Raw genomic sequence first — 12,459 nt, 5'->3', positions numbered from 1 at the left:
GTTGCTGCTGGCTGGAATCTTTTGAATATAACGGTCGATAGCAGTACTATTATTGGGATGGGCAATGCTGTATAATATAGGAGCTTTGCATGTGATGATGACTTCTGTTGCCAGAGAGTTGCGCATCAAAAGCACTGTAGAGTTGTGCAGTTATTACAGTTAGCTTGTCCCTCCCCCTCCAGAGAGACCGCCGGAGTACTATAGGAGCAAAACGCCGCCCACTGGTCCATATAATAACAACTGGCTGTGAAACAGACACACTGCTGAGCACTACTGTCTACTTCCACATAGACTGTATTCGTTTTGAGAGCTACTTTTTTTTGTGGCGAAAACATTAACTTTTTTTAAATTTCCATTTTGCCCCAGTTTGAGCGTGCATGAGGCGCATGCTCAGAGTATCAGACGGTGCAGTTGTTCTATTGAGGAAAACAGAGGTGATCGTGAGTACAGTAAATATGTGAGCCACTACAGCTCAATTCAATCTACCAGATAAATCCGCGTTGGTTTTCTAATCAAAGCACAACAAACGTTAGCTGCGTTTCTTCGCCGCTAGGCTGGCCGGTTTTAGTTGATCTTCTAGAGACAATAGTGTGAGTATAAATAAAGACAGACAATGAATGCTTATCTGGAGCTAAAGGCTGTGCAGAGAGCTGTCAGTGCAACATAAAGAACTGCTAGTCTGCTGCTAGCACGGATTATTTTGTTGGTGGCTATAAGCTCAGTAGCATATAAAGGCACCTTAGGGCTAGAACTATTCTGCCTTTGTAAATGACGTTAGTGGACCAGTTAACTAACGGTATCTAGCTCTGACATGACAATTTTATTTTTTATTTTTTTATTATCATTCTTTTAACGTTACCCTCACTTGTTTGTGCTACTCTTCCTTCCACGGATCTGAGGCAACACAGCTAAGTTAACGTTAGTCAAAAGTAGGTTCTAATAAGTATGTTGTTGTTGTGCCTTGCCTCGTCTGTTCCCCGTGTCCCCATCTGCAGTGCAGACCTGCTGATCCCAACCCAACACACTGGACTGTATGGGGAGATATAGCTGAAGGATCAAATAACATTACACTAAAATGCACAACATCCTAAACGAATAGCATTTCGGTGCCACATCATTTCTAGCACAATTTTTGTGTGGAAACTATTGAGATGATGTTGTTGACATAAAGTCTCTCTCCCCAAGATAGCCGTCTTGTTTGCGTGTGACAGCGGTGGGAAGAAGAAAAGAATGCTGACCTCAGCCTCCACACCCCTTCCCCCCTTCCCCCAGCATCTCCAGAGATAGAAGGGCCGTGTTTAGGAAGAAAAACCCTGGTCATTGACCAGACAAAGCCTACATTCCGTTTAGACATAAAAGGATACATCTCTCCCCTGAGTCACGGCGAACAGATGTGCCTGCCCTGCATTGCTTTGGAGTTTTTTGTTGTTGCTTTAGGCCAGTCCGTATGTGAGCCCTTTCGGACACAATCTGACCCATTATTCAAAACGAAGAGTGTCCTTTTATCCGTTCTTTTTTGTAAGTGTACTAGTGTGACCCCATTTTAAAATCTCCTTATGGGAGTCTTGATTCAGTCCACCCTACGGCTTTGTCCTACAATCAATGCTAAGTGGGTGAGTGAGGCCCTTGATTTTATTTATGTATTATTTTTTTGGCACACCACACCAGCCTAATTGTTTGTATAGAGTAGACCATAGAGGCTTGATCAATCTCCTTGTGTCCTGAATATGGTCCTGAAATCAACTTAACCGCATCCCATGATGCTTGTTACCACCTTACACACACACACACACACACACACACACACACACACACACACACACACACACACACACACACACACGCACACACACACACACACACACACACACACACACACACACACACACACACAGCACTGACCTATATGCCACATACACACACCTCTCATCTACCCCTCAAAACCCCTGAGATTGATAACCTCTTTGGCTTTTTTGTACTGTGATTTACTTATTTACAACAATGCCTACATTACGTGATGTTTGTTGTGTGCACCCATGTGTGTTTGTGTGTGACTGTATTCCCATGTGAGAGAGGCCTAAAGTAAAAGTAGGCTAGGCTTACCTACTTGTTAGAGTTAAAAAGGTGAACTTGTTGCTACATGACGTTTGAAGTCAGAACGGCCTCTGTCACCACAACAGCTCAGGAGCTACTTTAAAGGCTGTCATTTGATTGGTTGTTTATGCTAACTATAGGTCACAATTCCAATATAATTGCGTTAAATGCATTCATACTACAGAGCTCTAATTATAGATTTTATATATAGACCTAGGGAAGATAAGGAGAATTGTTGATACCGCTTCACATTTTGGATTCTGTGTTGTGACTCACACCCCTAGCGTATAGGCGATTATAATTGCTGCCCTGCATGTCTCTCTCCTCTTCCCTTCAGACTTGGAGAGGGTTTAAAGATGACCACTTCATGGAGCGACAGATTGCAGGACTATGCAGACCTGCCTGCCAACATGGACGGCCTGACCATGAAGAAGTACAGGAGAATGGCTCACCATAGGTATGTATGGGGCTCTTGGTCATGGCTCTCATCATAGGTATGTATGGGGCTCTTGGTCATGGCTCATCATAGGTATGTATGGGGCTCTTGGTCATGGCTCATCATAGGTATGTATGGGGCTCTTGGTCATGGCTCTCATCATAGGTATGTATGGGGCTCTTGGTCATGGCTCACCATAGGTATGTATGGGGCTCTTGGTCATGGCTCATCATAGGTATGTATGGGGCTCTTGGTCATGGCTCATCATAGGTATGTATGGGGCTCTTGGTCATGGCTCATCATAGGTATGTATGGGGCTCTTGGTCATGGCTCATCATAGGTATGTATGGGGCTCTTGGTCATGGCTCATCATAGGTATGTATGGGGCTCTTGGTCATGGCTCATCATAGGTATGTATGGGGCTCTTGGTCATGGCTCATCATAGGTATGTATGGGGCTCTTGGTCAGGATCGGTTGACACCTGTGTCGCTGAACCCGTCTGCTTTAGCCAGATGCAGCAACCAAAATTCTTGTGCGTCTGTCACATCATCAATTGTGCACATGAGAATTGATCGTAATACTGTGCCGTAAACTTTGTCAGCACGAGGTTAAACACAACATGCTACAGTAGCATTTGTTGCAGGTAAACAAAGCCTTTCATTTCACTTTGTGCATTTCACAAACCGGGCCACACCACTTTAATCAAGTGAGTTTGAATTCTAAGTAGGAGGCACACCTAGTACTAGTTAGTCAGTCAGATAATGCCCCTTAGGTTTCACTTTACATTTCACACATATCCCACTGGCAGCACCTTGAAGAGGAACTACACCCCATTTCAGAATTCATATGTGTTATTCCTCCAGTCGGTACAAACATATTAGTGAAAATGATCAACTCTCTCAAATCCAAAAACTAGAGTAGCTAAAACTTGTGATGTCATCAAGTATAAAGTCTGAAGCTGCTCCATAGACAATGGATTGCGGAAGATGTTCTAGATCTAGATGGCACTGAGAGTACCAGGGGAATGTTCATAGGTACCTTTTCTGTTTCAGAACTAAGACCACTTATTAAAGCTAATTTGGATATAAAGAATAACCAACAAATTTTGTGGGTCCACAAAATCAGTCTCCCATTTATTATCAGTGGAGCAGCTCCAGACTTTATACTATACTTGATGACATCGCAAGTTTCATTCTTACTTCTCTGGTTTCTGGCTTTGCGGGAGAGTGGCTCATGTTATTAGAGTGGCTCATGTTCACAAATATTGATTGAACCGTCTTAGGCCATGGAAATAACATATTAGAAATGATAACTTGACTGGTGCTGCCCTTTTAAAGTGTTTGTGTTACGTCAACTTCCTGTCCAAACATTCACTCCAAATCTTCACTACCCTGTGTGCAGTCCTGTCAAATCTGAAGCCCACCCTTTCAGGCCATCCTCATTAAATCTTGTAACTTCTTGTTATCTTGTTGACTTAAAAGGCTAAATGACAGTGTCCACAGATATAAATAGGTGACATTCTTTAGGCAGTAACTTAACTTGAATAACTGATCAAATGGGCAACACATTAAAATAGCCTGGCCCCCCTATAGCATCTATCTAATGACAGGGGGACAAAGTGGCCTGTGGCCATGCTAGCTAAACGGTTTACGGAGGGAGGAATGTAAGTCCACTCACGTGTGTGATAAAAGGTGGTTGTGCACATGTTTAACCTACACACTAAAGACAAGTACAGGTATGTGTCCACACAGGGAATTGCTTGTTATTAACATAACACGCGACGCCCCTATGTTAACGTGGGCTCTAAAACTGTCACTCAGTTCTTATCTTTGTCCACCGTGTGCTGGCATCTGCAGCACAGCCTGTAACAACCCACATCCCATAACCACAGAGTTACACACATGACAATGGCTTGACCATTTCTCACCCGACACAAGTTCTCTTGTCACTTATTCAAAAGTAAGACCTGCTTTATCAAAGCTATTTAATCAATATTGGCCCTTGTTTAAAATTGTAGCCCTTTGTGCAATACCCGTATCTTCCAGAGGGGGACCGTTTCCTTCTGAAGCACAACTTAAGAAATGTCTCATCCTTCCAGTCGGGACCATTTGTCACATAGTGAGAGGTTCCACAGCTCTGCCCAACCCAGATAGACTGTCTTTCACAGGGGGCTGAATGGACTGTTTTCATTAGATAAGAGGCTGGTGGAAAAAAATCTGCCAGATTTGCTGCACAGCTGCTCAGTCGGACAGAGTTGTTAAGGGATTCTCTTGTAGGTGTGGGGGCTCTAGTCCATGTGGGCTATTTGAGGCTCCACTGTTGTCAGCGGCGGGGCCAAAGTCGAGGCCGACTATCTCTCACACACCGCCCCCCACCCTCTGTCAATACTGATGAGGCTGGGAGAGGCGGGAGCTTTACTTGAGTAACATTTATGGTTCTCCTTTACTGCTACTCATGCAAACCCAGGACAGCATGTCACGCGAGCATTGAAAGGGGCCTTTGAGTTCAGAAAGATCCTCCTTCCCTTGCATGTACATTTTCTCTGAACACAGAAAATACAGGAGCATTGTCCCATATTCCAGTTTTTTTTGTGATCAACCCTTTTTTATTTAGAAAATACACAACAAAACAAACACAACAACACCAGGGCGGCACAATACAACTTACGTACGAAGACCTGAGTGAAAATAGAATCCTTCCCTTGAGTGGTAATAACTAAGATTAGGAGATGAGACATTCCCAAGGAAAAGCAAATAATGGTAGCCTAAAAAGAAAAGAAGAAAAAGAAAAAAACAACCATACCAAACTATATCACCAAACCATATCACCAAACTATATCACCAAACTATATCACCAAACCATATCACCAAACCATATCACCAAACCATATCACCAAACTATATCACCAAACCATATCACCAAACTATCACCAAACCATATCACCAAACCATATCACCAAACCATATCACCAAACTATATCACCAAACCATATCACCAAACCATATCCCCAAACCATATCACCAAACTATATCACCAAACCATATCACCAAACCATACCCCCAAACCATATCACCAAACCATATCACCGCTGCCGGATGAACACCCTGCATTCTCAAAAAGGCAGACCTTTCAGGAATGAAAAACAAGAAAACAGCCTCATTCTCTGTCATCCATGTCTCTTTAAAAGTCATTACATTGGGTTTTCAATATGTTTCTACTCCATCATGTGAACCTGGCTCACATGATGGAGAACCGGTTATAGAAAGGTGCTTCAGGTCTGATATTACTGGTTATGGAGGGTTGCTTCAGGTCTGATATTACTGGTTATGGAGGGTTGCTTCAGGTCTGATATTACTGGTTATGGAGGGTTGCTTCAGGTCTGATATTACTGGTTATGGAGGGTTGCTTCAGGTCTGATATTACTGGTTATGGAGGGTTGCTTCAGGTTTGCTATTTAAGCATTACATCACACGCAGGAGTGTGTTATAAGAATTCGATTATGCATAGGGGTGGTTGTTAGATGTAATGTCTTTTATACAATTGCCAAATTCATTGCCTTATTGCTATACAATAAACACATTAATTTAAGCATAATAGAGATTTATTCACAACCATCTGCAGAAAAAGTAGGTAAAAAAAAATAAAAAGTTGCCTCCGTGTCTAGAAGCAGCTTGGAGGTGCAGCGTTTCAAAGCATGCCATCTAACAGTGAAGTTAGCGGTTGTTATTGGATTGATTGATTGAACATTTTATTACAGATAGACAGTGCTACATCTATACATAGGTTGCTTCAAAGCATGCCATCTAACAGTGAAGTTAGCGGTTGTTATTGGAATGATTGATTGATTGATTGATTGAACATTTTATTACCAGATTGCAGAATGGGTACAATACAGTACGGCTCAATACACACAATTGTTAAGGGGATGCAGACCAGAGAAAGACTTTCGTCTTGTTTACATCAGGGTCCCCCATTTTCAATGAGTCATAACATATATGACATACATGACATCAGGGTTAGAAATTAACGGGGGCTTGGGGCAAAATGCACTCGAAAATTTACCAAATGCCCTCGAAAATCAGTTAAGGGGGGCAAGAAAAGCCCCTGACAGTTTACTAATTATATATATGCTCTACAGTGCAAGCATTTCACTTGTATTTGCCCCTAATAATATGTGTGTGTGCGAACTGGAAAAACCATTTACTCGCAGTGTGCGATTGAAGATTACAAGCTCCGCTGTTAATAGTTCAGAAACTACAAGTCCCACAAGCGTCCAATCACAGTAGAGTTTCCTGCGGTGACGCGGCTGGTTTCACGAGAGAAATGAAACGATAAACACAGTACGCGCTGGAACAGAAAGTCACCAAGTTATACATTCAGAATCAGACAACGCTAAAGATTCAGCCAGCCATGAAGCCCATTCATATTTTTTTGAGCAAAAGAGAGACGAGGAGAAAGAGGAATCCGGCGAGGCAGCTAATGTTACTGAGGCGGATAACGTTAGCGAAGTTAGCACACGCACATACATGCACACTGTGGGCCAGCCAGTGACTTTGGTGGTGTGACGGGTGTGTGCTATTGCACAGATGTGTGTCCCGTTCCCGTTTGCACACGCATATACACACACACGCACATAGTAAGCCATCACTGGGAACGCTCAGAGGAAAGGGGGGGCTGAGAATATCTGTGTCTATCTGTGTGTGTGTCTTGCTCTCTCTCCCTCTCCCTCTCTACATCTCTCTCCTGAACCTATTTCTGTTAGGGTTTGAAACCGACCTCAAACTGACAGGTAGTTCAGAGTTAGCCAAATACTAGGGCGTATTTATTTTCAGAGTCAAAAAGGAGCAAGTAACAATCTTGAAACAAAGGGAGACTGCCTTCAGCAGAGTTATCTGCGGCTCTGCAGATCCTCCTGGTGTTCGAGGTGGGGAAACGGTGTTGACGCCGAAGCGGCTCTGCAGATACTCCCAGCTTCAACTCGAGGTGGAAAAGAGAGAGAGAGAGAGAGAGAGATCAATAACAGTCCACATCACACAGAGGCAGTGCGGTCTCCTCCTCCCTTAGCTGAGTCCAGAACAAACAAAACGATATCTTCAGTGTTCACCACAACACACAATTAAGCTGAGGGTCATTGCAAAACCAAAACGATAAACTTCAGTGTCTCTTCTAAACACACACCCCAGCTGAGTCCAGTGCAAGCAAAATGATAATCTTCAGTGTCTCCTTTAACACACAACTTAGCTGAGTCAAGTGTAAGCAAAAATAGAACTCTTCAGTGTTCTTCAAAACACACAAAACAGAATAGTCCAAAAAGGGGTTTGGTTCAAACTCACCAAAGCGCAAGAGTAAAGCGGGTAAACGAGGCGCAGCTCAAAACGGGGGGACAAGGTCTTCACCAGCGGCAATCCACAGATGTCCTGGAGTAGACGAGGCACAGCAACGGGGAACAACAGGCAGAAACAGAAGTATTCAAAGCAGTAGTACTCAAAACGACCCAACATCGAATGACAGAAGGTCCGAGTATATGAAGCCTCTGGAGCGCTGATTAGAACACACATCAGGTGCGTGATGGTAATTGATACTTGACCTAGAAGTGTGCGTTCGGCAACGGGCCAATCCTCACAGTACCCCCCCCTCCACGGGAGCCACCCGGCGACCCAACCGACCTCGGCTAGCCCGGATGGGACCGAAGGAAGCCGGTGATCAGGGGCACCGGAGAGGAGGACAGAGACAGAGGCCCGGAGGGGGAGGCTGGAGACGGGGACCCGGTGAGGGGGGCTGGAGACAGGGACAGGGAACCGGCGAGGGGGGCCGGAGACGGAGGCAGGGGCCCGGTGAGGGGGCTGGAGACGGGGACAAAAGGGGAATCCCGGGGCGAAGGACTGGACGGCGCCTGAAGACACTGGGCATGACTCTGATGGTGCCGGAGGACCAGGCGATGTGGGGCTCATGCAGCGCGAGCCAGGGCCGACCCAGGACTACCGGGACAAGAGGGGATCTGGTAATGAAAAACTGGAGTCTCTCAACGTGGTTACCAGCCACGGTGAGGAGGACAGGACAGGTGCGTTGAGTGATGTCAGCCAGGCGGCGATGATCCAGCGCGAAGACCTCCAAGGGCCTCTCGAGGTCCTCAAGTGGAATGTTGGCCCGGGTGGCAAACTCAACGTCCAGGAAACTCCCATCAGCACCAGAGTCAATGAGTGCACCCACCGTCGCCCGCTGGTCCGCCCAGGCTAGGGTGACGCTCGTCAGACGGTTAGGTGGTGCACGGGTGGGGGAACAGGAAAAACGGCTCACCAGAATCTCCCGGGGTCCAGGCGAGCCTGGTCTTCTTGGCCGGGTAGGGCAATTGGAGACACGGTGTCCATCCCGGCCGCAGTAGAGGCAAAGGCCGGACCTGAGCCTGGACTCCCGTTCGGCCGGGCTAAGGCGGGTGCGTCCCAGCTGCATGGGTTCCTCCTCGGTCACAGCCCGGGAGGGAAAAAACCCACCAGTCACGGAGGGGGCAGGACGGTCAGCAGAACGGTCCCGAGGACGGGGGGTCTGGGGAACGTCTGGGGGTCCTAGTCGTGCTCGCTCACGCCTTCTCTCCCGGAGGCGTCCGTCGATGCGGATAGCGAGGCTGATCAGGCCCTCGAGAGAATCGGGCTCCTCCTGGGTCGCGAGCTGGTCCCTTACTGCGTCGTTGAGCCCCCTCAGGAAGGTGAGACGAAGCGATTGATCGTTCCAACCGCTCTCCGTTGCGGCCAGTCTGAATTCCAGCGCGTAGTCTCTGACACTGCCACTGTCCTGCCGGAAGGTGCCCAACCGAGCTCCTGGGTCCTGGCCACGAGCTGGGTGGTGGAAAACCCTTCGGAGCTCTGCCACGAAGTCTGGGTAGGAGAAACAAAAATCGGCCCTCATAGCCCAGGAAGCAGTGACCCACTGTGCTGCTCGGCCCGTGAGCAGGTTAGTCATGTAGGCTACTCGGGCTCCCTCTGACGAAAAACGGCTGGGTTGATGAAGGAAGACCAACTCACACTGCATGATGAATGTGGCACAATCCTCGAAGTTACCCTCGAACAGACGTGGTTCGGAGAGACGGGGCTCCCGAGGTGCGAGGTCTGCCGCGGGTGGTGGTCTGGCTGAGACTCCTGGGACAGGTGGGGTTAAAAGCAGAGTGTTTAATGCTGTACTGAGAGCCTGTAGCTGGTGCAGAACAACAGCCTGCTGATACCCCTGGGTAGTCTGCTGGGTGGCCAGAGTGTCAATGGCATCCAGAATAAGCTGGACCTCGGCCCGGAGGTCCTGTAAAGCAGCCGCAGCCGCACCCAACTGTTGGGTGTGGTCGTTGACCAACTCGATCTGGACCGCCAACGCTGCCCTGACCCTGTCTGTGTCGGCTGAGGTCGTCATGGTCGGGTCGTAATGTTAGGGTTTGAAACCGACCTCAAACGCACGGCACAGACAGGTAGTTCAGAGTTAGCCAAATACTAGGGCGTATTTATTTTCAGAGTAAAAAAGGAGCAAGTAACAATCTTGAAACAAAGGGAGACTGCCTTCAGCAGAGTTATCTGCGGCTCTGCAGATCCTCCTGGTGTTCGAGGTGGGGAAACGGTGTTGACGCCGAAGCGGCTCTGCAGATACTCCCAGCTTCAACTCGAGGTGGAAAAGAGAGAGAGAGAGAGATCAATAACAGTCCACATCACACAGAGGCAGTGCGGTCTCCTCCTCCCTTAGCTGAGTCCAGAACAAACAAAACGATATCTTCAGTGTTCACCACAACAGACAATTAAGCTGAGGGTCAGTGCAAAACCAAAACGATAAACTTCAGTGTCTCTTCTAAACACACACCCCAGCTGAGTCCAGTGCAAGCAAAATGATAATCTTCAGTGTCTCCTTTAACACACAACTTAGCTGAGTCAAGTGTAAGCAAAAATAGAACTCTTCAGTGTTCTTCAAAACACACAAAACAGAATAGTCCAAAAAGGGGTTTGGTTCAAACTCACCAAAGCGCAAGAGTAAAGCGGGTAAACGAGGCGCAGCTCAAAACGGGGGGACAAGGTCTTCACCAGCGGCAATCCACAGATGTCCTGGAGGGAGAGTAGACGAGGCACAGCAACGGGGAACAACAGGCAGAAACAGAAGTATTCAAAGCAGTAGTACTCAAAACGACCCGACATCGAATGACAGAAGGTCCAAGTATATGAAGCCTCTGGAGCGCTGATTAGAACACACATCAGGTGCGTGATGGTAATTGATACTTGACCTAGAAGTGTGCGTTCGGCAACGGGCCAATCCTCACAATTTCATTCAAAAGGAAGACATTGATGGACAGTAGCTATACGTATAAATTATAGCTCAGTTGTAGCTGTAACAGAATAATTGTATTAACTATTAATTAACTATTATTCAATAGCGTTTCAATTATAATGAATTAAAGAAGTGTATAAAGAATTGTCCATGTTCTGTCATCTAATAATATATTCCATTGCCTTTCCTATCTGTATCAAAGTCTAAATGTTGGTATCGTGACAAGACTACAACATACAAAAGCAGCTTGACAACTGATATCCTTTGCGTCTAGTAGGCATGGGGCAATTTGTGATTTTGGTGGTATGTGCTATTTGCACAGATGTTTAGCTCTTAGTATGCACACACACAGTATAATATACATGTAATAAATAGTTTGTTAATAAACTGTTACTTGAACAATTTTCACTGTACTCCTAAATTTCTTTGTGTGCTCCTAAATTTAGATTTAGATTTTATTTATTAAAAATTTATTTAGGAGCACATGTGCTCCTTGGGAAAAAGGTTAGCGTAGAGCCCTATATATGGAGACATTAACATTACGTTATCAAACATAGGGACGAAGACTGTAAAAAAAAGTGTCAACAATGTTTTATAATCTTTATGTTAATTTTCATCATAAAAATTCTGTGCCCCCGAAATACAAAAAAAAGCCCCCGTAAAAATCAATTAAGGGGGGCAAAAAAAGCCCTGGGGGAAAAATGTCATTTCTAACCCTGCATGACATACAGATAGACAGTACTGCTACATCTATACATTTATGACATACCAGATTTACAAATACAGTACTGTTTTTGTAAGGTGATTATGGTTTAGTTCTGGGGTCACGTGGAGTGTATTATATACGAAATAACAACCGTCGGCTTTCCTTTTCTAAGCATATTCGGTGATAGAAGTGATTGGGGAATAGTTGCGGGACGCCAAGATGTACCCACAATAGAAAGCTTGCATGGATCCTTATATTGGTTCTTTTAATACAGCGTTTTTTAAATCACGCGAAACAAATAACCTCTGTTCTCCTTGCAATGCGTTTTTAATTCGTTCTTATACAGTAGGAAGGGGGAAGAACACTATATCGTGGGTGTTCCTATGACTTGTATTCTGCTTACAGCTTCGAAACTCCACTTATTTCGTTTTACAATGTCAAAGCCTTTTAAATATAATCAAAAACGTTCCCGTATTTCTGCAATCTATGCGCCAATAATAACGAGTTGAGTGCTATTACATGCTGGGTAGGCTGATGGTGTCTGCGCGTTCACCAGAGAGGAGTCTGATTCTGCAACTGCCAGTGGCCACCCCCCCTCCCCCCCGCAATTTATATTTTGTTTTACAATGAGTCATGACAAACCAATTACATAATCCAACAATGTGTAAACAACTAACATATTCCAGGGTGCTCCAGGTCTGATATTACTGTTATGAAGGGGTGCTCCAGGTCTGATATTACTGTTATGAAGGGGTGCTCCAGGTCTGATATTACTGTTATGAAGGGGTGCTCCAGGTCTGATATTACTGTTACGAAGGGGTGCTCCAGGTCTGATATTACTGTTATGAAGGGGTGCTCCAGGGCCCTCATTCATCAACGTGTTCTACGCACAGATCTGTGCTTACCCTGTGCGTACGATCATTTCTAAGCA

At 45.7% G+C, this 12,459-nt stretch overlaps 1 protein-coding gene across 1 annotated transcript in view; it reads left to right on the top strand.

The window, feature by feature from the left end:
• Positions 1-219: 219 nt before the first annotated feature.
• The window catches only part of nt5c2b (5'-nucleotidase, cytosolic IIb), a gene marked incomplete at its 3' end in the record, with an annotated part of 56,186 nt that continues 43,946 nt past the window's right edge, over positions 220-12,459 (top strand). Inside the window, exons 1-2 of the mRNA XM_084318193.1 lie at positions 220-440; positions 2,432-2,551. Coding sequence (XP_084174319.1) covers positions 2,451-2,551 — 101 coding nt within the window. The 5' untranslated portion in view covers positions 220-440; positions 2,432-2,450. The remainder of the gene's footprint in view (positions 441-2,431; positions 2,552-12,459) is intronic.

This window comes from Notolepis coatsorum (genome assembly GCF_963971535.1).
Source record: "Notolepis coatsorum genome assembly, chromosome: 7".
Classification (NCBI taxonomy): Eukaryota; Metazoa; Chordata; class Actinopteri; order Aulopiformes; family Paralepididae; genus Notolepis; species Notolepis coatsorum.
Note: the sequence above shows the minus strand (reverse complement) of the source record. Positions and strands in the feature narration are given on the sequence as shown.